This window comes from Chlorocebus sabaeus, chromosome 15 (genome assembly GCF_047675955.1).
Source record: "Chlorocebus sabaeus isolate Y175 chromosome 15, mChlSab1.0.hap1, whole genome shotgun sequence".
Classification (NCBI taxonomy): Eukaryota; Metazoa; Chordata; class Mammalia; order Primates; family Cercopithecidae; genus Chlorocebus; species Chlorocebus sabaeus.
This window is the reverse complement of record NC_132918.1, coordinates 51655132-51681240: the sequence shown is the minus strand read 5'-3', so window position 1 is coordinate 51681240 and position 26109 is coordinate 51655132. Positions and strand designations below refer to the sequence as shown.

The 26109-nt window shown below is 38.4% G+C and overlaps 1 protein-coding gene across 1 annotated transcript in view; it reads right to left on the bottom strand.

The window, feature by feature from the left end:
* Positions 1–355: 355 nt before the first annotated feature.
* COPB2 (COPI coat complex subunit beta 2) overlaps positions 356–26109 on the bottom strand; it is a 40695-nt gene continuing 14941 nt past the window's right edge. Inside the window, exons 7-22 of the mRNA XM_038002795.2 lie at positions 25459–25558; positions 24650–24792; positions 24201–24400; positions 22793–22903; positions 20548–20636; positions 20355–20461; positions 19250–19393; positions 18139–18269; positions 10976–11183; positions 4829–4939; positions 3504–3718; positions 1733–1825; positions 1461–1641; positions 1202–1270; positions 972–1043; positions 356–728 (exon numbers count right to left, since the gene is read on the bottom strand). Coding sequence (XP_037858723.1) covers positions 633–728; positions 972–1043; positions 1202–1270; positions 1461–1641; positions 1733–1825; positions 3504–3718; positions 4829–4939; positions 10976–11183; positions 18139–18269; positions 19250–19393; positions 20355–20461; positions 20548–20636; positions 22793–22903; positions 24201–24400; positions 24650–24792; positions 25459–25558 — 2070 coding nt within the window. The 3' untranslated portion in view covers positions 356–632. The remainder of the gene's footprint in view (positions 729–971; positions 1044–1201; positions 1271–1460; positions 1642–1732; positions 1826–3503; positions 3719–4828; positions 4940–10975; positions 11184–18138; positions 18270–19249; positions 19394–20354; positions 20462–20547; positions 20637–22792; positions 22904–24200; positions 24401–24649; positions 24793–25458; positions 25559–26109) is intronic.

Below are 26109 nucleotides of genomic sequence, written 5' to 3'. Positions count from 1 at the left end.
TTTTGTGTGTGTTACCAAATAGGGTAGACGGTAATTTGGATAGACCCCAGCTTAATGAGGTCAGAGGAACAGAGGTTTCACATCCTGACTCCAGAAATGGGTAGCTGCTAGATAAAATTGGGACAAGACCTGTGGAATGATGCAATGAGGTCAAGAAAAAGGGTTTAGAGAATTACAGCATGGATATTCAGCTCTAAGAAAAATGTGATTGACAGCATTTGAAAATGCAGATTTAGTTATGCAAAGAAAAGAGAGTGGGGCTGATCCCTAGGCAAGGTGTAGTTTCGGCTCAGCCTTCTAAAACTAGAAGCCTATTTTCATTATTTTCATTACTGAGAAAGGAAACAAAAGTATCTTCCATTAATTCAAAAGGTTTTATGAGATACGGTCTAATAGTATGAAAAAAATCAAAGCCCATGTCTGTTTTAGTTAACAAGGAAAACACAGTGATTTAAATGCTGCACATAAACTCTTCTTAAGATGATGTGGGCATTATGCTCCCAGTGGTCCACAGTGTTTACATATAAAAATGTAAGAAATGTCTCATAGTCCAAAGCACTGTGGTCAGGGTAGCAATCAATACCTATATATAATAATGATCTGTTTAGTCAGGTAAATGGAAAGCATTACAGTCAGTCATCCAAAATATCTTCATCCAGATTGATATCTGTTGTGTCAATATCTTCTAATTCCAAATTATCCAAATCTACTTCTAGTTCGAGTAAACTCTGCAAACAAAAGAGGGTAATTAAGTTTTACAGTACTGTTAAAGGAAAGTTATCCGTGGGTTCTCATGATCCAAAGTGGGAACTAAAATTTTCTTAATAGTCACGAAAAGCATCTTCCCATTTCAAAGCCCCTGCTCTGAAACTTGATTCTGTCACTTAAACCACAGAGGCCTATGTATTCTCCAAATATTGATGGGGAGGAGGATGGGGTAGAGGGAGGTTTGAGTATGATGTCTGACCTACCTTTTCTTCTTTGTTGGCTGTGTGGGAGGCCACAATAACTGGAGTAGGAGAAGCAGGTTTCCCATCAAGTTCCTGAAACCCCAAGTGAAGATATATGTGAAGACAAGGGAATTTACTCAGGAATTTAAAGTTTTCCCCCAAGAGAAGGATGATGAGAATTAGGAAGTGGGAGATGATGTTTAAAAGTGAACCATCTCAGCCAAATTTATCACATGAAGTCCTCTGCTGACCTGTTGAGCTGTAGATCTTGAGGGCTGAAAGCCTTTTGCCTCTTCCATGACATTTCTCTCTTCATTTGGCTATCGGAGAATAAAGCAATGATGAAATGAGATATTTTGAAATAATAATTTACCTATGAACTTGGCCTAAATCCCAGATATCAGCTCTAAATTTAAAAAAAAGTATTTACTGCAGTTCAAAATCTGAAGTCATCAATGTACTTCCACCCTGTAGTTACAATAAATGAAGCTTGACATCCTGGCCACTCACCGTGACAAGTGGGTACTGTTTGGCTGGCCACAGATCAGCATGTGTTTCCTTCACCCATTCTTCCACAACAAAGGCTTCTTTTAATCCAGGGAATAGGTTTTCATACTCTGTTGGATCAGCAAGGGATTCTGCTGCTTTCTGATTGACTTTTGAGAGATTCTCTCTCCAGAGTTTCACTACCCTATTATAGACATCATGGAACCGAACAGAGACTAAGTAAGTCTGTTCTCTTTTTATTGGAAACATTTCTTCCTAAAATTAAAAGTCTGTACCTTGAAACCTGACTGGGTAAGTAAGTTCGGGCCAGGAAGGCAGCTTCTGGCAGCCGTCCAGTTCTAATCAAGAGCTCTAGGCAGGCATCAACCCTAAACATTAAAAAGGAAAGTTACTGTTACCAAGAATAAACACTATAATAATGGCACTTAATATAAAGGAAATTTAGTGTTGCAAAGCCAAAAATCTCCCCAGTTTTCACGCATACATCTCATTTCTGTCACTTGTCTTTTAATGGTTGTTACATAACACACTCCAAGGGTATGAGGGATAAGACAGCTTTCCTGACTACTTTGAATCTACTTAATTTTAATAATTCCTAAGAACCTAAAGGGGCTTTTCAGGAGGAGTTAAGGCAGGTTAGATTAGCAAATATTAAAGGCATAAGGATATATGCCAGCAGAAATTCAGTTCCACAAGACAAATATGTAGGGCAGCGTCTCCAACATGGGAAGGGCCAGACAAGCCAGTGGTGCCCAGCAGAATACTAAAGTCTTATTTTTTCTATTTTAATTTCATTTTTTTTCTGTGCAAGTTTTATGAAGTGGACAATGTGTTTCAGAATTCAGAACTTTTTGGATTTTCGAAAGGTGATACCGTATGTATACTATGTATTACCTGACATCCTCAGCATGAAAAAGCCACAAACTACTTACGCAGGAATGTTAAATGCAATAAAAATGTACCAAGTTGGTATAAAAGCAACTAAAAATAGGAAAACAGAGTTCAGCTCAGGTCTTGCCATCAAAACAGTTATAAAAAACTGTTTTCAGAATATTTTTGGATTTTTGAATTATGGATAAGGAATAGTGGGGTCTATTCTTACAGGCATATAAACTCATAAATACATTCACATACATACAATGGGGTGCACATTCAAAGTTCCATGGTGAAGTATGGGATTGTAAACAAACAATCAGTATGTAAGGGAAGGTTAAAGAATATTTTCAGGCCAGGTGCGGTGGCTCACACCTATAATCCCAGCACTTTGGGAGGACGAGGCAGGCAGATCACCTGAGGTCAGGAGTTTGAGACCAGCCTGGTTAACATGGTGAGACCCTCTCTTAAAAATCCAAGCCGGGTGTGGTGGCACATGCTTGTAATCCCAGCTACTTGGGAGGTTGAGGCAGGAGAAGGGCTTGAACCAGGGAGACAAAGGCTGCAATTAGCTGAGATCATGCCACTGCACTCCAGCCTGGGCAACAGAGTGAGACTCCATCTCAAAAAAAGAAAAGAATACTTTTGTTTTTTATTTCATAATACTGCTAACTAATGTCCAAATAATTTGGTTTATGCTAACTCAGACTTAAAAATACGAGACATCTTCATGCTTTATAGTGTGCTTAAATCTAAAAGTAGCTGGCATACTTATCCCCTTTTGTTCTTGCCATAAATGGATCAAAATTATCCAATTTGGGTAAAATCACCTGCCCTTCAGGTACCTACTACAGGAGCTCAATAGCCTGCTGCAATCATAAAATAAAATGCTTCCACCATTAACTGGCAGGACTGTTGAGAAAGGTGTTTAACGTTTCTCCCACTTGAGCCTCCCTGAACAGCTCATTTAGCTCAAACATTTAGATCAGATGTGCTAAACGCATCTCTTGCTGAAGGTGAGTGCCACCAAGGCAGCACTGTCCTGCTCTGACTGCCCGGTCTATTCAACACCATTTAGCCATTCATCAGTTCTCTCTAGGGCTCATTCTTCACATGCCTCTCCAAAAACCATCCTCGGTGTAGAATTAATTAATCTTTTAAATTAATACTTACTTGCCCTGTAAAAAGTAGCTCATGAATGCCACATTATTTTTGCCATCTCTCTCCGCACCCTCTGCTAGCTTGTTCACCATATTAGCATTTCCAGAGGCAGTGGCCAAAAGCAGCAGGCCCCCATAATCCTGTGCATGGTGCAGGCACTCCTGGGCTAGGCCAAACTGACATTTACTAATGGCAAGTTCAGCAAGTTGTTTCCACTTCTGTTCTGACTGTAAGAAAAGAGTTTCCAAGTTAAAATATCTTTAGAAATAAGCATTTACATTTCCAACATTATTCTGTTAACTGTGCGGACAATGGAAGATACTAATATATAGAGAGAGCTGTGCTTAAGTTGGCTCTATCAAAATAAGAATGGCTAAAATGTACAATTCAGGAAACGGAAATTATTCACATATACAAAATGAATTTAAACAAATCAATTTTAATGATGTGTGAATAATTATAATCAACCCATTATATTTTATCTTATAATTACACAGGAAAAGCAAAACCATCTCACTGGAGTTTTAAGGTAATTAGACTGCAATTATTTTAAGAAGTGATTTAATACCGCTTTTTTGAAAGCATACAGAACTGTTTATGTCTTTAAATGTTTCACAATAATATGTCTCACTTGTAGCTTTTCAAAACTCAAAATGCTGCATGTTTAGATGATCTTAACATAGCTAAAATTTATTTTGCACATCCGAAATTAATTTACCAATAAATGCTAGTCTTAAACCACAATTGGGAGCCTCAATATACAAAGATCTATAAAAATATCATTACAAAAATGGTATTAACATTTCTCCCACTTGAGCCTCCCTGAACAGCTCATTTAGCTCAAACATTTAGACCAGATGTGCTAAGAGCATCTGCTGCTCAAGGTGAGTGCCACCGAGGCAGCACTGTCCTTCTCTGACTGCCTGCTCTATTCAATACCAAAAGACAAACGGGTTGGGCTGTCTTTCAAAACCCCTTTTCAAAACCAACGTATTTTTAGCTAGTTTCAGACTCTGGCAAATGACTGCTATGTCTGTACTCTTAGGCTTTCCAGACTAGTTTACATACTGTTTTACATCTTACCTTGCAAAATATATCTCACTTAAGATATGAAAACAATTTTTCTTAAGCAGAGTGCTAAGAATATCTCCAATGTAATCAATTTATGCAAAGTTTAACATAATACATCTTTTAAAAATATCAGAGACAATAACTTCACCAAAATGAGCCACTAATTTGCATTTGGGAAAACTTTAATAACAAAACATTATAGCAAACACATAGAAGTACCTACTGACTTTTCCATCAGTTATGAAAAATCATGAATTAGTACATACCTCTGCTTCCACTGCTAACTGGTATGCAATTTTTAACTCTCCAAGTTGAAGAGCAAGCTCAAAACGATGCTCAGGATCTGTGGATACTGTAAGAGCTTGCTGCTTGAAGCCCTAAACAGATTTTTAAAAATTACATACATATGTCATTTATGCACACAAAAATCTATGTATGTTTTATATATATACACACACACATACACAGTGTACACACATTCACAGAGAAAATCATTTCTCTATCAAACTAGAAACCCCACTATTTAATGAGAAGATGGAATAATTAAGGAGCCATTAAAGTAACTGGTAAGAACAAACCTGGCAGATAAAATATTCAGTGACAGAATTCTTACTGTTTATTAGGATAATGGAAGCTTGCTAATGCTAAACTCAAGTAACTAGTAAAACTGGAAATGTAAATATAAACAGATATGTCAAAAAGAAAGGAATTTTGCAAAGTTGGGACTGAACAAGAATCATTTCAAAAGAAGAAAACTAGCCGCAGCAGTGTAAACTTAGCTGTTGGTAATCTACTCAACTAGCCTGGGAAGTAGAGATCATCTAGTCCAATCCCTCATTTTGCACATAAGACTATTAGCAGTAAATGGGCAAAGAAAAGGGAGTCAAATATAAAACGTTCCAACTTTCTATCATCTGTAGGTCATAGCAAACATCGTGTATTCAGGTGCAGTCACCAATCAGGTGTCATTACCTATTCCTTTATTGTTGGTCTCAAGTCGTTTATCAGCAAGTATCCAAAAGACAGGAAGTCTAAAATTTCCTTCCCATGCTCCATTAAGGCATTAAGAACAAGCTTTTAAACCAGGGGTCTCCCAACCAACCGGTCTGTGGCCTGTTAGGAATCGGGCCGCATAGCAGGGGGTAAGCAGTGGGTGGGTGAGTGAGCGAGCATTACCACCTAAACTCTGCCTCCTGTCAGATCTGTGATGGCATTAGATTCTCACAGGAGCGTAAACCCTGTTGTGAAGTGTGCATGTGGTAGGTCTAGGTTCCGTGCTCCTTATGAGACTCTAATGCCTGGTGATCTGAGATGGAACAGTTTGATCCTGAAATGCACCCCCTCCCGTCTGTGGAAAAATTGTCTGCCTGCCACGAAACCGGTCCTTGGTGCCAAAAAGGTTGGGGACCACTGTTGTAAATCAACTATTGTAATTATTAAATTAGCCTCTCCTTCAAGACAACAGTACTGATGGGGTCATTTTTCGCTCTAGGGACGTAATGTGTTAGACTGAAAACTCAGGGATAGTTTACCTCTTCATCAGACTGAGAGGGAATGCTCAGTTACGGGAGAGTCAAGATTGAGAAGCTGGACAGCTTTAGGGTTCTGTCTGGCTATATCTTCAGGGTGGCTTTATCATCAAGTTTGAAATGTTTTAACTTAGCTTATACAGGCTGCCACCCCGCCCCCATCCATCCATGAATACGATGTAAATAAGGCATTCTAAATAACCGGAGTTACTTTTCTTCACTAGCATTGATATAGATAACATAAAACCCAAAAGTGGAGGATGGAAGATCTCTGGAACTAGTCAGATACAGCCAAGGGCAAAACAGATGAAATAAGGCAGACTAAATAGATATACTTTTGTTTTCTGCTAATTCCCTACTACTAATAAAATCACACTAAAAGGATTTTTTTTTTTTTTAAAGGCATGAACTCCCAATACACAGAAAGGGAGAGGAAACTAACAAAAGTTTGGAAGCTGGAAAGCTGGTGGAGGAATATAAACATTCTGTTAAAACAGCAGAGAAAACAAATCCTAAATCAGGAGTGAGAACAGCATAGAAACAATGTGATTTACACCCAATGTGTCTCATGAATGGTAGTGCTAAAAACAAACAAATTGCCCTAAAAGCATTTAGAAACTCTAGATCTGCTCCCCTCTCCCACCTCTTGACAAAGAAGACAGGTTTATTCTTTGGAGAGGGCAAACTAGAGTCTCCAGACTAGGAGATTCCAAGTGTACTTGGAGGAAGAAGTACGGAGTATCAAAGGAAAACAGGAGATTATGAAAATGGATACAGAGACTCAATGAAATATTAAATACTGAGACTCCAATGTATCTTCTCTTGAGACCCCAGAATGATGGTGATTGAGGAGCTTTTCACTAAAATCTACTGAACCCATGGGAAAAGACTTCAAAATACTAAAATGTCAACTCCATGAAGGCTACGTGTCAGCAGAAACAGTGCCTAGTACATTGTTAAATTCGTTACATAAATGGAAAGTCATCAAAAATTCATTAGCTAAAGATACTGACATTGAGACTCCCTAATCAAATGGGCCAACCACACCAGACACTGAAGTCCAAACCCAATATGCCCCACCCACAAATTCAGACCTTCTGATCATCTGTTTCTTGTACCTTCACTCTTAAGTGAGGGCCCAAGGACATCAGATACTTGAGGAAAATCACTAACAGGAAAGATGGAGATCAAAATGAAGCAATAAAAGGAACTTGAAGGAAGCATACCATATAGGGGGAAGAGAAAACTTCAAAATCTAAAAACAAAAATATATCATTCATATCTGTAGAAGGATAAGATAAACTTTTATCTATAAACAATAAGATTTTAAAAGAGAATAGGAAAATCAGTGCAGGACATACAACATTAACCATTCCAGAAAGAGAGAATACAGAAAACGAAGGAAATCACCATAGAATGATTCATGAAAATCTTTCAGAAATGTAGGACGTAAGTTTCCCATTAAAAAAGCTCATCTAATAACTGGCAGGATTAATGAAAATTGATTCCTACCAAGGCCTACCATGATTATAACATTTCAGTACAACAGAGACGACATTCAGAAAGTTTCCACAGAGAAAAACCAGCTCATGTACTAAGAATGAGGAATAAAAACGGCTTTAGACTTAAACAATTACAAGGCAATGGAACAATGCCTTCAAAATTCTGAGAGAAAATTACCTCCAACAATTCTATACCAGTTAAATGGTCGAATATGTTTTAGGGTAGAACAATGGCACTTTCAGATATTCAAAGTCACAAAACAATTTATCTCCTATTAACAATCCTTTTCTCAGGAAACTGCTGAAGGGCGTGCTCTCCCAAAATGAGGGAGCAAAGCAGGAAAGGAGATAGGGGTATAAGAAACAATGGATCCAACAGGACAGAAGCAAAGGAAGCCCCAACATGATAGTGAAGGGAAATGCATGATGAGAGCAGGAAAACCAGTGCAGTCTGAAGGAGACTAAGCAAACTTAAAGGAGATCTTCGGGAAATCTGGAGAACCAGCAAAGTCCAGGGAGAACTAATCACAGGTACACAGAAAATTAAGCAAAGGGGGAAAAGAGACAATTATAGACTCCAGGGAAAACAAAAAATTGCAGAAAAGGAAAGCTAGATAATATGCTACATGGTTCACCTGTGCGCAGTGATTGCACAGCCATAATAATGTAAACATTTGAGTAGTGATCAATCAAAATTAGAACTATTCTGAGAGATGAAGGATAGGAAAGTGGCGTGTATGTGGTAGACGCAGGGGAATGAAAGAAGGCGAAATCCTCATCTTCTACAGAGGGGGAGTCACAAGAAATGCCTAAAGCTAAGAAATGAAGAAACTGCTATACTGCATGAAGATACAGAAATAAATACCAAAAGAATTAGATAAAATAAAGAAAGTACCTCTAGGGAGCAGGAAGCAAAAAGGAGGGAGGGCTGCTTTTTTCTTAAACTTTGCAAAACTTATTTTATGCTTTGCACATATGTGATTTTGCTTAAAAAACACTACATAAGAAAAAGTCAGGTCATGGTACATTTTATATTATATGTATTTTAATCACAATTTTTTTAAAAAGCAGATGGGATAAAGAGAAAAATGTAGTGTAGAATTGAAAATATCAGGAGACTGGAAAAGAGGCACAGAAGAGGAAGACTGCTATGTTCTTCCATTTGTTTGTGTCCTCTTTTATTTCACTGAGCAGTGGTTTGTAGTTCTCTTTGAAGAGGTCCTTTACATCCCTTGTAAGTTGGATTCCTAGGTATTTTATTCTCTTTGAAGCAATTGTGAATGGAAGTTCATTCATGATTTGGCTCTGTTTGTCTGTTACTGGTGTACAAGAATGCTTGTGATTTTTGCACATTAATTTTGTATCCTGAGACTTTGATGAAGTTGCTTATCAGCTTAAGGAGATTTTGGGCTGAGACAATGGGGTTTTCTAAATATACAATCATGTCATCTGCAAAGAGGGACAATTTGACGACTTCTTTTCCTAACTGAATACCCTAATCAATATCGTGAAAATGGCCATACTGCCCAAGGTTATTTATAGATTCAATGCCATCCCCATCAAGCTACCAATGAGTTTTTTCACAGAATTGGAAAAAACTGCTTTAAAGTTCATATGGAACCAAAAAAGAGCCCGCATCTCCAAGACAATCCTAAGTCAAAAGAACAAAGCTGGAGGCATCACGCTACCTGACTTCAAACTATACTACAAGACTACAGTAACCAAAACAGCATGGTACTGGTACCAAAACAGAGATCTAGACCAACGGAACAGAACAGAGTCCTCAGAAATAATACCACACATCTACAGCCATCTGATCTTTGACAAACCTGAGAGAAACAAGAAATGGGGAAAGGATTCCCTATTTAATAAATGGTGCTGGGAAAATTGGCTAGCCATAAGTAGAAAGCTGAAACTGGATCCTTTCCTTACTCCTTATACGAAAATTAATTCAAGATGGATTAGAGACTTAAATGTTAGACCTAATACCATAAAAACCCTAGAGGAAAACCTAGGTAGTACCATTCAGGACATAGGCATGGGCAAAGACTTCATGTCTAAAACACCAAAAGCAACGGCAGCAAAAGCCAAAATTGACAAATGGGATCTCATTAAACTAAAGAGCTTCTGCACAGCAAAAGAAACTACCATCAGAGTGAACAGGCAACCTACAGAATGGGAGAACATTTTTGCAATCTACTCATCTGACAAAGGGCTAATATCCAGAACCTACAAAGAACTCAAACAAATTTACAAGAAAAAAACAAACAACCCCATCAAAAAGTGGGCAAAGGATATGAACAGACATTTCTCAAAAGAAGACATTCATACAGCCAACAGACACATGAAAAAATGCTCATCATCACTGGCCATCAGAGAAATGCAAATCAAAACCACAATGAGATACCATCTCACACCAGTTAGAATGGTGATCATTAAAAAGTCAGGAAACAACAGGTGCTGGAGAGAATGTGGAGAAATAGGAACACTTTTACACTGTTGGTGGGATTGTAAACTAGTTCAACCATTATGGAAAACAGTATGGCGATTCCTCAAGGATCTAGAAATAGATGTACCATATGACCCAGCCATCCCATTACTGGGTATATACCCCAAGGATTATAAATCATGCTGCTCTAAAGACACATGCACACGTATGTTTATTGCAGCACTATTCACAATAGCAAAGACTTGCAACCAACCCAAATGTCCATCAGTGACAGATTGGATTCAGAAAATGTGGCACATATACACCATGGAATACTATGCAGCCATAAAAAAGGATGAGTTTGTGTCCTTTGTAGGGACATGGATGCAGCTGGAAACCATCATTCTTAGCAAACTATCACAAGAACAGAAAACCAAACACCGCATGTTCTCACTCATAGGTGGGAACTGAACAATGAGATCACTTGGACTCGGGAAGGGGAATATCATACACCAGGGCCTATCATGGGGAGGGGGAATGGGGGAGGGATTGCATTGGGAGTTATACCTGATGTAAATGATGAGTTGATGGGTGCTGACGAGTTGATGGGTGCAGCACACCAACATGGCACAAGTATACACATGCAACAAACCTGCACGTTATGCACATGTACCCTAGAACTTAAAGTATAATAATAATAATAATAATAATAATAAAAAAAGAAGACTGATAAATCACCTCTAACATTTAAAGGGGGCACTGAGAAAGCAGAAGGAAGCATGTAAGAAGGGTGCATCATATGCTGTAACAAGTGCCTTAAACTCACAGGAGAAATTCTATTGCCACAGAAATCAGTTGGCAATTAAGAAATAAAGTTTTTCAACTCCATACTAATTTGCTTTCAAATTGCTAGTTTTAAAAAACGAAAAGAAAACACAAAACAAAACCTCTTACCTGTTTTTCCAAAAAGTGTGCAACTCTGGTCCTCTGTTCTTTTGGAATGGTAGGAAGGACCTTATCAGCCATGCTAAAGTCCCTCCGCATGACGGCTGTCTGGTATTCCAGGACTGAAACCAGCAGGGAATAGCTAACGATGTTCAATTCTTTATCCCCCAGATAAAGCCTGTTGTCTTTAGGAATGTAGCCTAGGAGATACATCGTCCTATAAAAGACACAGAAACCAAGTTAGAAATTCAAATCCAGCAATAGGAACAGCTCCAGTCTCCAACTCCCAGCGCAAGCGACACAGAAGACCGGTGATTTCTGCATTTTCAACTGAGGTACTGGGTTCATCTCACTGGGGAGTGCCAGACGATCGGTGCTGGTCAGCTGCTGCAGCCCGACCAGCGAGAGCTGAAGCAGGGTGAGGCATTGCCTCAGCTGGGAAGCGCAAGGGGGAAGGGAATCCCTTTTCCTAGCCAGGGGAACTGAGACACACAACACCTGGAAAATCGGGTAACTCCCACCCCAATACTACGCTTTAAGCAAACAGGCACACCAGGAGATCATATCCCACACCTGGCCGGGAGGGTCCCACACCCACGGAGCCTCCCTCATTGCTAGCACAGCAGTCTGTGATCTACCGGCAAGGCAGCAGCGAGGCTGGGGCAGGGGCGCCCGCCATTGCTGAGGCTTAAGTAGGTAAACAAAGCTGCTGGGAAGCTCCAACTGAGTGGAGCTCACAGCAGCTCCAGGAAACTTGCCTGTCTCTGTAGACTCCACCTCTGGGGACAGGGCACAGTAAACAATAACAAACAAGCAGAAACCTCTGCAGACGCAAACGACTCTGTCTGACAGCTTTGAAGAGAGCAGTGGATCTCCCAACACGGAGGTTGAGATCTGAGAAGGGACAGACTCCCTGCTCAAGTGGGTCCCTGACCCCTGAGTAGCCTAACAGGGAGACATCCCCCACTAGGGGCAGTCTGACACCCCACACCTCACAGGGTGGAGTACACCCCTGAGAGGAAGCTTCCAAAGCAAGAATCAGACAGGTACACTCGCTGTTCAGAAATATTCTATCTTCTGCAGCCTCTGCTGCTGATACCCAGGCAAACAGGGTCTGGAGTGGACCTCAAGCAATCTCCAACAGACCTACAGCTGAGGGTCCTGACTGTTAGAAGGAAAACTATCAAACAGGAAGGACACCTACACCAAAACCCCATCAGTACATCACCATTTTCAAAGACCAGAGGCAGATAAAACCACAAAGATGGGGAAAAAGCAGGGCAGAAAAGCTGGAAATTCAAAAAATAAGAGCGCATCTCCCCCAGCAAAGGAGCGCAGCTCATCGCCAGCAACGGATCAAAGCTGGACGGAGAATGACTTCGACGAGATGAGAGAAGAAGGCTTCAGTCCATCAAATTTCTTAGAGTTAAAGGAGGAATTACGTACCCAGCGCAAAGAAACTAAAAATCTTGAAAAAAAAAGTGGAAGAATTGATGGCTAGAGTAATTAATGCAGAGAAGGTCATAAACGAAATGAAAGAGATGAATACCATGACACGAGAAATACGTGACAAATGCACAAGCTTCAGTAACCGACTCGATCAACTGGAAGAAAGAATGTCAGCGATTGAGGATCAAATGAATGAAATGAAGCGAGAAGAGAAACCAAAAGAAAAAAGAAGAAAAAGAAATGAACAAAGCCTGCAAGAAGTATGGGATTATGTAAAAAGACCAAATCTACGTCTGATTGGGGTGCCTGAAAGTGAGGGGGAAAATGGAACCAAGTTGGAAAACACTCTTCAGGATATCATCCAGGAGAACTTCCCCAACCTAGTAGGGCAGGCCAACATTCAAATCCAGGAAATACAGAGAATGCCACAAAGATACTCCTCGAGAAGAGCAACTCCAAGACACATAATTGCCAGATTCACCAAAGTTGAAATGAAGGAAAAAATCTTAAGGGCAGCCAGAGAGAAAGGTCGGGTTACCCACAAAGGGAAGCCCATCAGACTAACAGCAGATCTCTCGGCAGAAACTCTCCAAGCCAGAAGAGAGTGGGGGCCAATATTCAACATTCTTAAAGAAAAGAATTTTAAACCCAGAATTTCATATCCAGCCAAACTAAGTGTCATAAGTGAAGGAGAAATAAAATCCTTTACAGATAAGCAAATGCTTAGAGATTTTGTCACCACTAGGCCTGCCTTACAAGAGACCCTGAAGGAAGCACTAAACAAGGAAAGGAACAACCAGTACCAGCCATTGCAAAAACATGCCAAAATGTAAAGACCATCGAGGCTAGGAAGAAACTGCATCAACTAACGAGCAAAATAACCAGTTAATATCATAATGGCAGGATCAAGTTCACACATAACAATCTTAACCTTAAATGTAAATGGACTAAATGCTCCAATTAAAAGACACAGACTGGCAAACTGGATAAAGAGTCAAGACCCATCAGTCTGCTGTATTCAGGAGACCCATCTCACACGCAGAGACATACATAGGCTCAAAATAAAGGGATGGAGGAAGATTTACCAAGCAAATGGAGAACAAAAAAAAGCGGGGGTTGCAATACTAGTCTCTGATAAAACAGACTTTAAACCATCAAAGATCAAAAGAGACAAGGCCATTACATAATGGTAAAGGGATCAATTCAACAGGAAGAGCTAACTATCCTAAATATATATGCACCCAATACAGGAGCACCCAGATTCATAAAGCAAGTCCTTAGAGACTTACAAAGAGACTTAGACTCCCATACAATAATAATGGGAGACTTCAACACTCCACTGTCAACATTAGACAGATCAACGAGACAGAAAGTTAACAAGGATATCCAAGAATTGAACTCATCTCTGCAGCAAGCAGACCTAATAGACATCTATAGAACTCTCCACCCCAAATCAACAGAATATACATTCTTCTCAGCACCACATCGTACTTACTCCAAAATTGACCACGTAATCGGAAGTAAAGCACTCCTCAGCAAATGTACAAGAACAGAAATTATAACAAACTGTCTCTCAGACCACAGTGCAATCAAACTAGAACTCAGGACTAAGAAACTCAATCAAAACCGCTCAACTACATGGAAACTGAACAACCTGCTCCTGAATGACTACTGGGTACATAACGAAATGAAGGCAGAAATAAAGATGTTCTTTGAAACCAATGAGAACAAAGATACAACATACCAGAATCTCTGGGACACATTTAAAGCAGTGTGTAGAGGGAAATTTATAGCACTAAATGCCCACAAGAGAAAGCAGGAAAGCTCTAAAATTGACACTCTAACATCGTAATTAAAAGAACTAGAGAAGCAAGAGCAAACACATTCGAAAGCTAGCAGAAGGCAAGAAATAACTAAGATCAGAGCAGAACTGAAGGAGATAGAGACACAAAAAACCCTCCAAAAAATCAATGAATACAGGAGTTGGTTTTTTGAAAAGATCAACAAAATTGACAGACCACTAGCAAGACTAATACAGAAGAGAGAAGAATCAAATCGACGCAATTAAAAATGATAAAAGGGGATATCACCACCGACCCCACAGAAATACAAACTACCATCAGAGAATACTATAAACACCTCTACGCAAATAAACTGGAAAATCTAGAAGAAATGGATAATTTCCTGGACACTTACACTCTTCCAAGACTAAACCAGGAAGAAGTTGAATCCCTGAATAGACCAATAGCAGGCTCTGAAATTGAGGCAATAATTAATAGCCTACCAACCAAAAAAAGTCCAGGACCAGATGGATTCACAGCTGAATTCTACCAGAGGTACAAGGAGGAGTTGGTACCATTCCTTCTGAAACTATTCCAATCAATAGAAAAAGAGGGAATCCTCCCTAACTCATTTTATGAGGCCAACATCATCCTGATACCAAAGCCTGGCAGAGACACAACAAAAAAAGAGAATTTTAGACCAATATCCCTGATGAACATCGATGCAAAAATCCTCAATAAAATACTGGCAAACCGGATTCAGCAACACATCAAAAAGCTTATCCACCATGATCAAGTGGGCTTCATCCCTGGGATGCAAGGCTGGTTCAACATTCGCAAATCAATAAACATAATCCAGCATATAAACAGAACCAAAGACAAGAACCACATCATTATCTCAATAGATGCAGAAAAGGCTTTTGACAAAATTCAACAGCCCTTCATGCTAAAAACGCTCAATAAATTCGGTATTGATGGAACGTACCTCAAAATAATAAGAGCTATTTATGACAAACCCACAGCCAATATCATACTGAATGGGCAAAAACTGGAAAAATTCCCTTTGAAAACTGGCACAAGACAGGGATGCCTTCTCTCACCACTCCTATTCAACATAGTGTTGGAAGTTCTGGCTAGGGCAATTAGGCAAGAGAAAGAAATCAAGGGTATTCAGTTAGGAAAAGAAGAAGTCAAATTGTCCCTCTTTGCAGATGACATGATTGTATATTTAGAAAACCCCATTGTCTCAGCCCAAAATCTCCTTAAGCTGATAAGCAACTTCAGCAAAGTCTCAGGATACAAAATTAACGTGCAAAAATCACAAGCATTCTTATACACCAGTAACAGACAAACAGAGAGCCAAATCAGGAATGAACTTCCATTCACAATTGCTTCAAAGAGAATAAAATACCTAGGAATCCAACTTACAAGGGATGTAAAGGACCTCTTCAAGGAGAACTACAAACCACTGCTCAGTGAAATCAAAGAGGACACAAACAAATGGAAGAACATACCATGCTCATGGATAGGAAGAATCAATATCGTGAAAATGGCCATACTGCCCAAGGTTATTTATAGATTCAATGCCATCCCCATCAAGCTACCAATGAGTTTCTTCACAGAATTGGAAAAAACTGCTTTAAAGTTCATATGGAACCAAAAAAGAGCCCGCATCTCCAAGACAATCCTAAGTCAAAAGAACAAAGCTGGAGGCATCACGCTACCTGACTTCAAACTATACTACAAGGCTACAGTAACCAAAACAGCATGGTACTGGTACCAAAACAGAGATCTAGACCAATGGAACAGAACAGAGTCCTCAGAAATAATACCACACATCTACAGCCATCTGATCTTTGACAAACCTGAGAGAAACAAGAAATGGGGAAAGGATTCCCTATTTAATAAATGGTACTGGGAAAATTGGCTAGCCATAAGTAGAAAGCTGAAACTGGATCCTTTCCTTACTCCTTATACGAAAATTAATTCAAGATGGATTAGAGACTTAAATGTTAGACCTAATACCATAAAAATCCTAGAGGAAACCCTAGGTAGTACCATTCAGGACATAGGCATGGGCAAAGACTTCATGTCTAAAACACCAAAAGCAACAGCAGCAAAAGCCAAAATTGACAAATGGGATCTCATTAAACTAAAGAGCTTCTGCACAGCAAAAGAAACTACCATCAGAGTGAACAGGCAACCTACAGAATGGGAGAAAACTTTTGCAATCTACTCATCTGACAAAGGGCTAATATCCAGAACCTACAAAGAACTCAAACAAATTTACAAGAAAAAAACAAACAACCCCATCAAAAAGTGGGCAAAGGATATGAACAGACATTTCTCAAAAGAAGACATTCATACAGCCAACAGACACATGAAAAAATGCTCATCATCACTGGCCATCAGAGAAATGCAAATCAAAACCACAATGAGATACCATCTCACACCAGTTAGAATGGCGATCATTCAAAAGTCAGGAAACAACAGGTGCTGGAGAGGATGTGGAGAAATAGGAACACTTTTACACTGTTGGTGGGATTGTAAACTAGTTCAACCATTATGGAAAACAGTATGGCGATTCCTCAAGGATCTAGAAATAGATGTACCATATGACCCAGCCATCCCATTACTGGGTATATACCCAAAGGATTATAAATCATGCTGCTCTAAAGACACATGCACACGTATGTTTATTGCAGTACTATTCACAATAGCAAAGACTTGGAATCAACCCAAATGTCCATCAGTGACAGATTGGATTCAGAAAATGTGGCACATATACACCATGGAATACTATGCAGCCATAAAAAAGGATGAATTTGTGTCCTTTGTAGGGACATGGATGCAGCTGGAAACCATCATTCTTAGCAAACTATCACAAGAACAGAAAACCAAACACCGCATGTTCTCACTCATAGGTGGGAACTGAACAATGAGATCACTTGGACTCGGGAAGGGGAACATCACACACCGGGGCCTGTCATGGGGAGGGGGGAGGGGGGAGGGATTGCATTGGGAGTTATACCTGATGTAAATGACGAGTTGATGGGTGCAGCACACCAACATGGCACAAGTATACATATGTAACAAACCTGCACGTTATGCACATGTACCCTACAACTTAAAGTATAATAATAATAAATAAATTAAAAAAAAAAAAAAAAGATTGTACAGGAGGCCTCTGCTAATACAAAGAAATGAACTATGAGTGTGATGTCTAACAAAGAATAAATTTTTAATCATGATATTTAAAGGAGGATGACTATGTACATAAACAATTCCACAGATTCTACAGATTAATAATTGAAATTAGTAAATAATTTTAGCAGGTTTTCCGTTAGAAAGCCACAATGCAAACACTAATTTTATTTCTATAGACCAGCCCCAAATTAGAAATTTAAAATTTAAAATACCACATATGTATATAAATTTATAAATGTATATAATTTATAATATATACATGTATATACATTTATAAATCTAACATGCCATATATATGCATATGTGTATCAGAAAACATTAAATACTTAGAAATAAATCTAATGAAAGATATCTAAGACTTATACACATACAAAATTCCTAAAACCATTAATGGAAAAAACAAAGAAGACATAAATCAAAGGAAATGTATACCATGTTAAGGATTTAAGGGTTATGAAAATGTGAATTCTTTTAAAATAGGTCTGTAGCATACATTTAAAAAATAAAAATAAACTGTCAAAAAAAAAAAAAAAGAAATTCAAATCTGCAATTACACAAACACACGCCCCGCCAACTTGCCTCTTGCTCAAAACCTTCACGTCTGATTGATACATTTTTGGTTAACAATAGGCAACCTACTAAAACTATACCACTGAAAAATCAGCCTATCATTGCTACAAGCCAGCAACAGATTTTGCTAAAATTTAGGACAAATGCGAAATGATACTCAGGTACCTGTCCAAGTGGGCAATGGTGACTATTTCTCCTCCAACATAATAATTTAATCTGTTCACAGAACTTGTGTAAATGAAGCAATCGCCTACCCAAAGCCCCGTTTTCACAATTTCCTGAATCTCACCAAGAACCTGCAGAAAGAAAATAAAGACTATTACTTTATCCAACATCAGAAATCTCTCAATAAAAAGCTGAATATATTTGAGGGTGATATGGTAGAATAAGGAGTGCAAAGTAAAATCCTTCCTATTTCCAGAAAGAAAAATTTTCCTTGGAATTTTTTTTGAGATGGAGTCTCTGTTGCCCAGGCTAGAGTACAGTGGTGTAACCTCTGCTCACTGCCAACCTCCGCCTCCCGGATTCAAGTGATTCTCCTGCCTCAGCCTCCCAAGTAGCTGGGATTACAGGTGCCTGCCACCATGCCTGGCTAATTTTTATGTTTTTCGCAGAGACGGGGTTTCACCATGCTAAAGTTAAAGTCAGGTTAAAGTCAGGTCTTAAGCTCCTGACCTCAAGTGATCTGCCCGCCTTGGCCTCCCAAAGTGCTGGGATTATAGGTGTGAGCCACTGCAACTGGCTGGAATTTCTTTCTTCATTTAAGAACAGATTCCTACTTAATATAACCCTTAGGCTCAAAACAGAAAAAAAAAAAAACAGATTCCTAGATTAGTATTTGTAATGTGAAATCTCATTGTTGGGCCAAAACTATGATATAAAAGAACACTGATCTAAACTTGGACCCTTCATAACTTGAAAATGAAATATTAAGTATTTCACAAAATCTAGGATATCTGCATAATGATTTACCATTTGGGAGCTCATTTAAATCACTGACTAAATAGTCTTAGGACCAAAACGACTACAATTTCTTTACTGAAATATATCAAAGTAAGTCTAAAGAATTCCTAAAATCAAAGCACAAATTTCTTTTAAACGTATTTTCAAAGTTTGATCTATGAGTCAAGATTTTAATTTTCAAATTTCACCAGAAATCCTTAAATGCTGTCTCCTCAAACCTAATTTATAACAAAATGTTAAAATCAGTAAAGTCTGTTGTAAGAATATAGATCATTTAAATACAAAGCTAAAAGCGATGTGCTGATCCAGTTACCTCAAAGGCATCTTCAATGCCATCTTCAGTAACTCCCTCATGTGTTTCCTGTGCAGCCAAGACTTTTTCTGACAGATACTTAAGGATAAAAAATGATTCCTCAGTAGCAATACAGACTAGCTCTCCAGAGTCAGACCAGAAAATCTGCAACACAACAAAATCATAGACAACTGATTTGGATTTCTGAGTGGATATGACAAACTGCACATACTTGATTTCTTACAACATTTATCTTCTTATATCAAGATAATAAGTATTCACTTAACAATTTTATGTGGCATTATTTGGGAGGGTGGCCAGGGCAGGGATATGCTATTTAGCCTAGCAATAGAAAGTCCAAAGTGAGACAGGAAAGGAGAGCTGTCAGTAAACACTGAATGTGCTACATAGAGGACCAGTAGTCTGTTCCCTATTGCTCTAGAACAGTGTTTATCACTTTTTCTTTTTTTTTCATTTTCACCCACCCTCCCTAGAAGTCTTTCTGGACATTTTTCTAATCACCTCCCCCAATGAAATGTTAATACCACAGATATACATATATAATGCATACACATATGTATAGCTATGCTTTATTCATAAAGAGCAAGCCCCCCCCAAGCCAATTTTTACACCCATTGAGAATGCACACTCTAGAACCAGACCCCAGAAAAGCTGGTTTGTTTCTACAGATAATCTCCTGATAGTGAAAACTGTCAAAGCAGCGGGCAGTTCTAAAGGTAAACACTTTGTCACTGGAGATGGTCACCTCAAGTTCAAGCAGCTATCATCAAAACATATGAAAAGGTTTTCTGAACTACGTGGAAGAAGGCATTTCCAAGTCAAGAATTCTCTGACTTCTTGTTGTCAAAGCATGCTTTTTTCCTGTCAAAATGGCACTGCCACTTACCTCCAATTGCTCAGAAAATCAGGATTGTCGTACCCTAATGAGGCCGTAGACAATGCGTATTTTAAAAAGTTATTTAAATTCTAAGTGCTGTTTTATATTTTAAATGGCTTTTGATAATGGAAGAGGGACAGCAGGGTACAAGACACTTCTTGGCCTTAGGGACCCAGAACTCATCACAAAAATAAATATTCCAAAAACAACAACAGAGGGGAAACTCACATGTTTGGGCTGAATTTCAATTCTTCGTATGAGTTCTGTATTGTCCCAGTCATAGAAAGCTAAGCCATTTACAGATCTGACTCCCAGTAAGAAGCCGCCGTAGATACCTAAAGGGAACATAAAAAGAGTTTTGCTTAGGCATTTGGGAGCCATTACAAAGAATTTAAAAATGTAATATGTAGACCACACTCACTTTCTGCTCCAAAATCTGGTTTAAATGATTTTTTTTCCTTAAAGTTCTTAAATATCTTTACAACACTGTTGCTCTCTCTTATTGCATACCTGGGAGAAAAAAGGGAAGGCAAACATAACATGTTATATACTACATCATAATTCCACCAAATGTTGGAAATATCTTCAAATATTTTTCAGTAATTATGCAAAAATATAAAATATTTGAAGATTCTCTGATGTACGTTTTCCTAAGACATCAGAGAACTCCTTACAGTTGGACAAATGATGAAAGGGTTTTTTACTGTATATGACATGAATTACTAGGGCTTACAAACCACTTTAGTAAATAAAAATGACCCAAATGTCTGTAATAGGTGAATGCTTAAACAAATTATAGTATATTCATATAATGGAATAATACTCTGCAAATAAACCAATTACTGATCCAGGCAAGAATATGGATGAATCTCAAAAAACATTATACTGAACAAAAGATGCTAGACACAAGAGTACATACCATATGATTCCATTTATATGAAACTCTAAAGACAACTCTATATAGAGACCAGCGGCTCTCATCAGTATTTTCCTGGGCCTGGGGAATGGGTGGGTAGGGGGTGTGGACAGACTCTTAATGGAGACAAGGGGATTTTGTGGGGATGATAGAAATGTTCTGTAATTTGATTGTGTTACTGGTTACGGATTACATACGTTTGCCCAAATCTACTGACAAGAACAATAGTCCTCCCTTATCCACAGGGGATACATTCTAAGCCCCAGTGGATGCCTGAAACCTCAGATAGTACTGAACCCTATATACACTATGTTTTTTCCTAAATGTAAGGTGGATAGCATATACAATGTGGATAGATATGCTAGGCAAAGGGATGATTCACGTCCCAGGTGGCATGGCTCAAGATTTCATCATGCAACTCAGAACACTGGGCAATTTAAAACTTATGAGTTGTTTATTTCTGGACTTTTCCACTTAATATTTCTGGAACACAGTTGACTGTGGGTAACTAAAACTGCAGGAAGGGAAACCACAGATGGGGGGACTGCTGTACAACTAAATGATACATTCTGTCTTCTGTAAATCATACCTCAATAAAGGTGATTTAAATAATAAAAACTGTGACAAATGGCTCATTAGTCAGCAATGATCAGCAACAACAGATTATATTCAGGCCTCTGCCTTGAAAAAAGTGGCTGTGGCTATCACTGGATATTTGAGATTGTGTGAGGAAGTGATGTGATGAGGGCTTTGCTCAGGACAGGAAAGATGCTGAGCAAGGCCTTGGCTGGATAAAGCTGAAAAAAGGGAACTATCAAAATAGAGGAAGAGGTATGCTGAGAGAGGGCAATTCATCAACTATAATTTTGCCTAAGATAACACAGTACCTTTGAATACACAGAACTATATGTATATAAGTGTATTTAGGAAATTTATGAAAAGATCAGAACAATTCCATACCTCTCAATAAATCTTACTGTTGTCAACATTTAAAAAAATGTATTATGCAGTGATGAGCTTAAGTTACCCCACTATTGGGGGCAAGATGCAACATAAAATGTGAGGCAAACAAAACTAAAAAAAAACTGTGAAGATGTAATTCACTTGTGTGGTCTGAAAACACTAAACCCCTAATGTTTATTACATGCATTAAACAGGAATGAAAAAGGAACCAGAGACAATGACTAGTAAAAAAGTTAGAGCTAAAATGATCTTTCCTGCTTTTAATGAGAACATTTTATAAACATTCTGAATTCAGACAGAAATTTGTTAAGAATGGGCAGCGGGTACTATCACAGAAAATAAGTTTTAAAAAAGATTTCATAAATTTCTCATCAAAATGATCAAATCACAACATCATCCCCAAGTAGCTCACAAAGGGCAGTAGCACCAGGACACTACATCATAGGGAGGGCACGCCAAGGCCTGCCAAAGCAGACATGAGGGTCTACTGTGCCTTAAGCCCATAAAGCACCAGGTCCTGCCATGGGCTCCACCAAAGAAATGGGTGCTGGGTCCCCAGTTAAATGGGATTATTTTATCAGTTTGAGTGAGCCAGCTCAACACAGAACAAAGAAAGGACAAAGACAACTCACGCTATACAGTTGCCTCTGACTCTAACGGACAGCTCTGGTGAGAACTGTTTTTTAACACGGAGAAGTGCAGCCCACATCAAGCCTTGAGAGTCCTCAAGCAGCACACAATACATCTGCAATCACAGCAAGCTGGCTATCACGCAGCCAAAACTTACTCTGAAGAATCGTGGGCCCATGCAAACTCCTGAGCAGATCCAAAGCTCTTGTTTCTCAATGCCATTGCTGTGTAGATGATATACTCCCCATCACCACACACCACCACAAACCTAGAAATCACAGAAGCCAGGGAGGGAAGTACAAAGGACCAAAGACATGTAGAAGTTAAGAAACAATAATTCTTGTTATGGTAAAAGAATTCTAATAACAAATGTTAAAAAAATTCTAGCCAACAAATTAAAAAGGAAATTATGAATATAGCATTACTGCTGAAATGTTATTGGAATGGCCTTCTCATAAAGGCAGCTGGAGACAGGAAGGTGAGAATGGCTGGAGATGCAAAGGAGGAGGATTCCAATTATTCAACCAGTATTTGTTGAGCACCAAGATGCATAGCACTTTGCTCATGACATTTATACCACAGGAAGGCACTGTATTATTACAAAGACTATCTTCATTTTAAAGCTGATCACTCAAATGAATAAAAATATCTCACTCCAGTTTTTAAAGACTGTTAATCAAAATACAGAGGATATTTTAACATTTAAATACTGAGAAAAAGAGAATGCTGCATAGTCAACTAAAATTTTCCCAATGGACATAAAACAACTATCTTTGAAGTTATTTATAACACTTTAAAGGCTGGTATCAAAAGACTGGCAAAGGCAAAACTTGCGGCCAAGAATGTTTTATGATATTAAGGGAAATGCGCATAATGCATTGTTAACCTTCATAAGACAATTACGTTACAAATAATTATGGATACCATTTATTGAACTAGGTAGCATACTTGGTTTATATCTTTTGTCTTTTTCAATATTCAGCATAACATTATAAGATGCCCAGACCTGCTGTAAAATATTTTTAAAGCTCCACAGATTTAGACTTCACTGTGCTAGAAACTCCTCTCTCACAAGATGTTTGGTGACTTATAAATCTTAAGGGAGAAATTAAACTGACAGTTCAAATTACAAATAAGAAACAGAATTATTACCAATCCCAAAACTTTTTCAAAAGATACATATCTCAGAGTCAAATTTTCTTCTTAAGAGCAGTGAGTCAGCAAGCATTTAGAGAGGGCACCTCCTAAGTCTCAGCATAAGACATACTCCTTGCCCTCAAAGGAGCACATAAGAACACAAACTCAATGCATGTAAAATAACAGTAAACAGTACTATTTATTCAGAATTGTGTGGTATAGAACAAGGCCAGAGGGGAAACATGCTCCATCTTTTGTGCCAACTTTATCAAGTGGCATGGCTGCCTGCAGCTGTATTGAGGACTATGAGGCCAGGGCAAAAGCACACTGAGGAATGATTAGAGATGCCAACCAAGAGTAGACTGTGGATCTGCAAACCTGTTCTAACATACACAGAAGCTGAGAGACAAATTTTGATGATGGCTTACCGCCCATTAGGATTGTGCTGAATAGTCTGAGGGTATATTTCACAACTGCCCATATCCTTTACTGCCAGTGGCAATCTTTCTCCATCTTTGATTTCAGCATCTCCCATTGCTTTTAGGTTGGCCTGCTGGACTTCTGAATGCTTGGCCCAAATTATCTTTCCATTGGCATCCATGGACATGGCAGGTTCCTCCCGACCAAGCTGAAAGACAGACAAATAACTTTCAACAATGAAAAGGAAAATAAATAAAACCACAACAAAATAGATTATTTTTTCACCTAACAGAGAGCTCCATTTCCTTTCTTCTACTTTAAATCTTCATTGCTTAATGTCTAGTGCTTAATGAAAGAAGTGCCAGTTTTACAAAACTGGTGACTTGGAAGACGGTACTTAAATACAAAGAAAATGGTTTTGCCTATGTCCACCTACTGAGAGGGATAGTATAATTACCTTAACAATGATGCTCCCTTCATCATAGCCCAAAGCGACATTGTTTGACCCTCTTAGACTGGCCACGCACCATACCCTCTCCATTCCATAATTCAGTGTGCTCTCAAGCCGGTAGGTGCTTGAATGCCAAATACGTACTGTTCCTAAAAAGAACAATGTAAATATTCCCTTTTGATACAAACATCCGATGATAAACTGTCAGGTGAAAGAGAGCCATAGAAGTCTTTCTATTCAAATAGATAACACTTCGTGGCAGCTTAATGACCAATTTTTTGATCTACTGTCTTTAAATGATTTTTAAAAGCAACATAAACATAACAGATAACGTATAAGAAACAAAAACTAAGAATTATGATTTTAAACATGAAATAATAACAGGATTTCCTGGGTAGAGTGTTTCCTATGTGCCAGATGCTGTCTACGCATGATTTCTTCTCACTATAATCCTATGAAGCAGATATATGTGTTTCCATTTCATAATCTGCCCAAACCACACATTCATAACATAACAGGGCCTGATTTTGAATCCAGGTTTGTTTGACTCCAAAGCACATGCTTTTTCAGTTTTTCTTCAGGACATCTGATGGTCCTCTTAAGTGACAGAATCAAAATACATGAGAATGATGATGATGATGATGATGATGATGAAACTAATGCCCCTTTACTCTTTTATAGCTTAAGTCTGGTACTTTACTAAAAATATCAAAATCCCTGGAAACCTCCAATTATAATGCAGAGACATTACTTGCTTTAAATGCCCACTAAGTAGTAGTTACCAGCACAGGAATAAACATACCCTTCTAACTTACCATCTTCTGAACCTGTGATAATGATTGGCAACTCAGGATGAAAGCTGGCACAAGACACATTTTGGGCATGTCCTTCCAGTGTCTGTACACATGTTTTATTCTGTAATTAAGACATAGAAAACATTTTTTATTAGTGAAAAACATGTAACCAGCCCACCCTTAATTTTCTCAATGTACACATACATTATAAATGATAGTAGTCATGACAATCTAAATAATATCCAATACAGAAGTTTTTGAAATAGGATGATCTTGTTGTATATATGAATATTTTATCTAATTACTTTGTAAAATAAATGTAAACGTAACTATCACATTTAAAGAAGCGGAAAAAACCCAAGAAGGCTTTCGTCTGAATATTATTTCCCCAAATTCTCGGGGTAATAGATTTACCCCTTAAAACCCACATTTACTATCACTGGTTAAGTAGACAGTACTGCTTTAGCCTTTAATATTTTTATTCTGGATTTAAGTACAAATGTGAAAATGTTTCAAGGTGAAACAGACTTTCTAGGCCTCATTTTATTAATTGCTTACAGGAACTTTTGATGTGGAAAACAAAAATATCTAAATATAAGAAAATCTTAGAGATAGGAAGCATGTTAACAAGAGTTCATAACTAGGTTTACAAGAGTACTATTTGGCAAAATG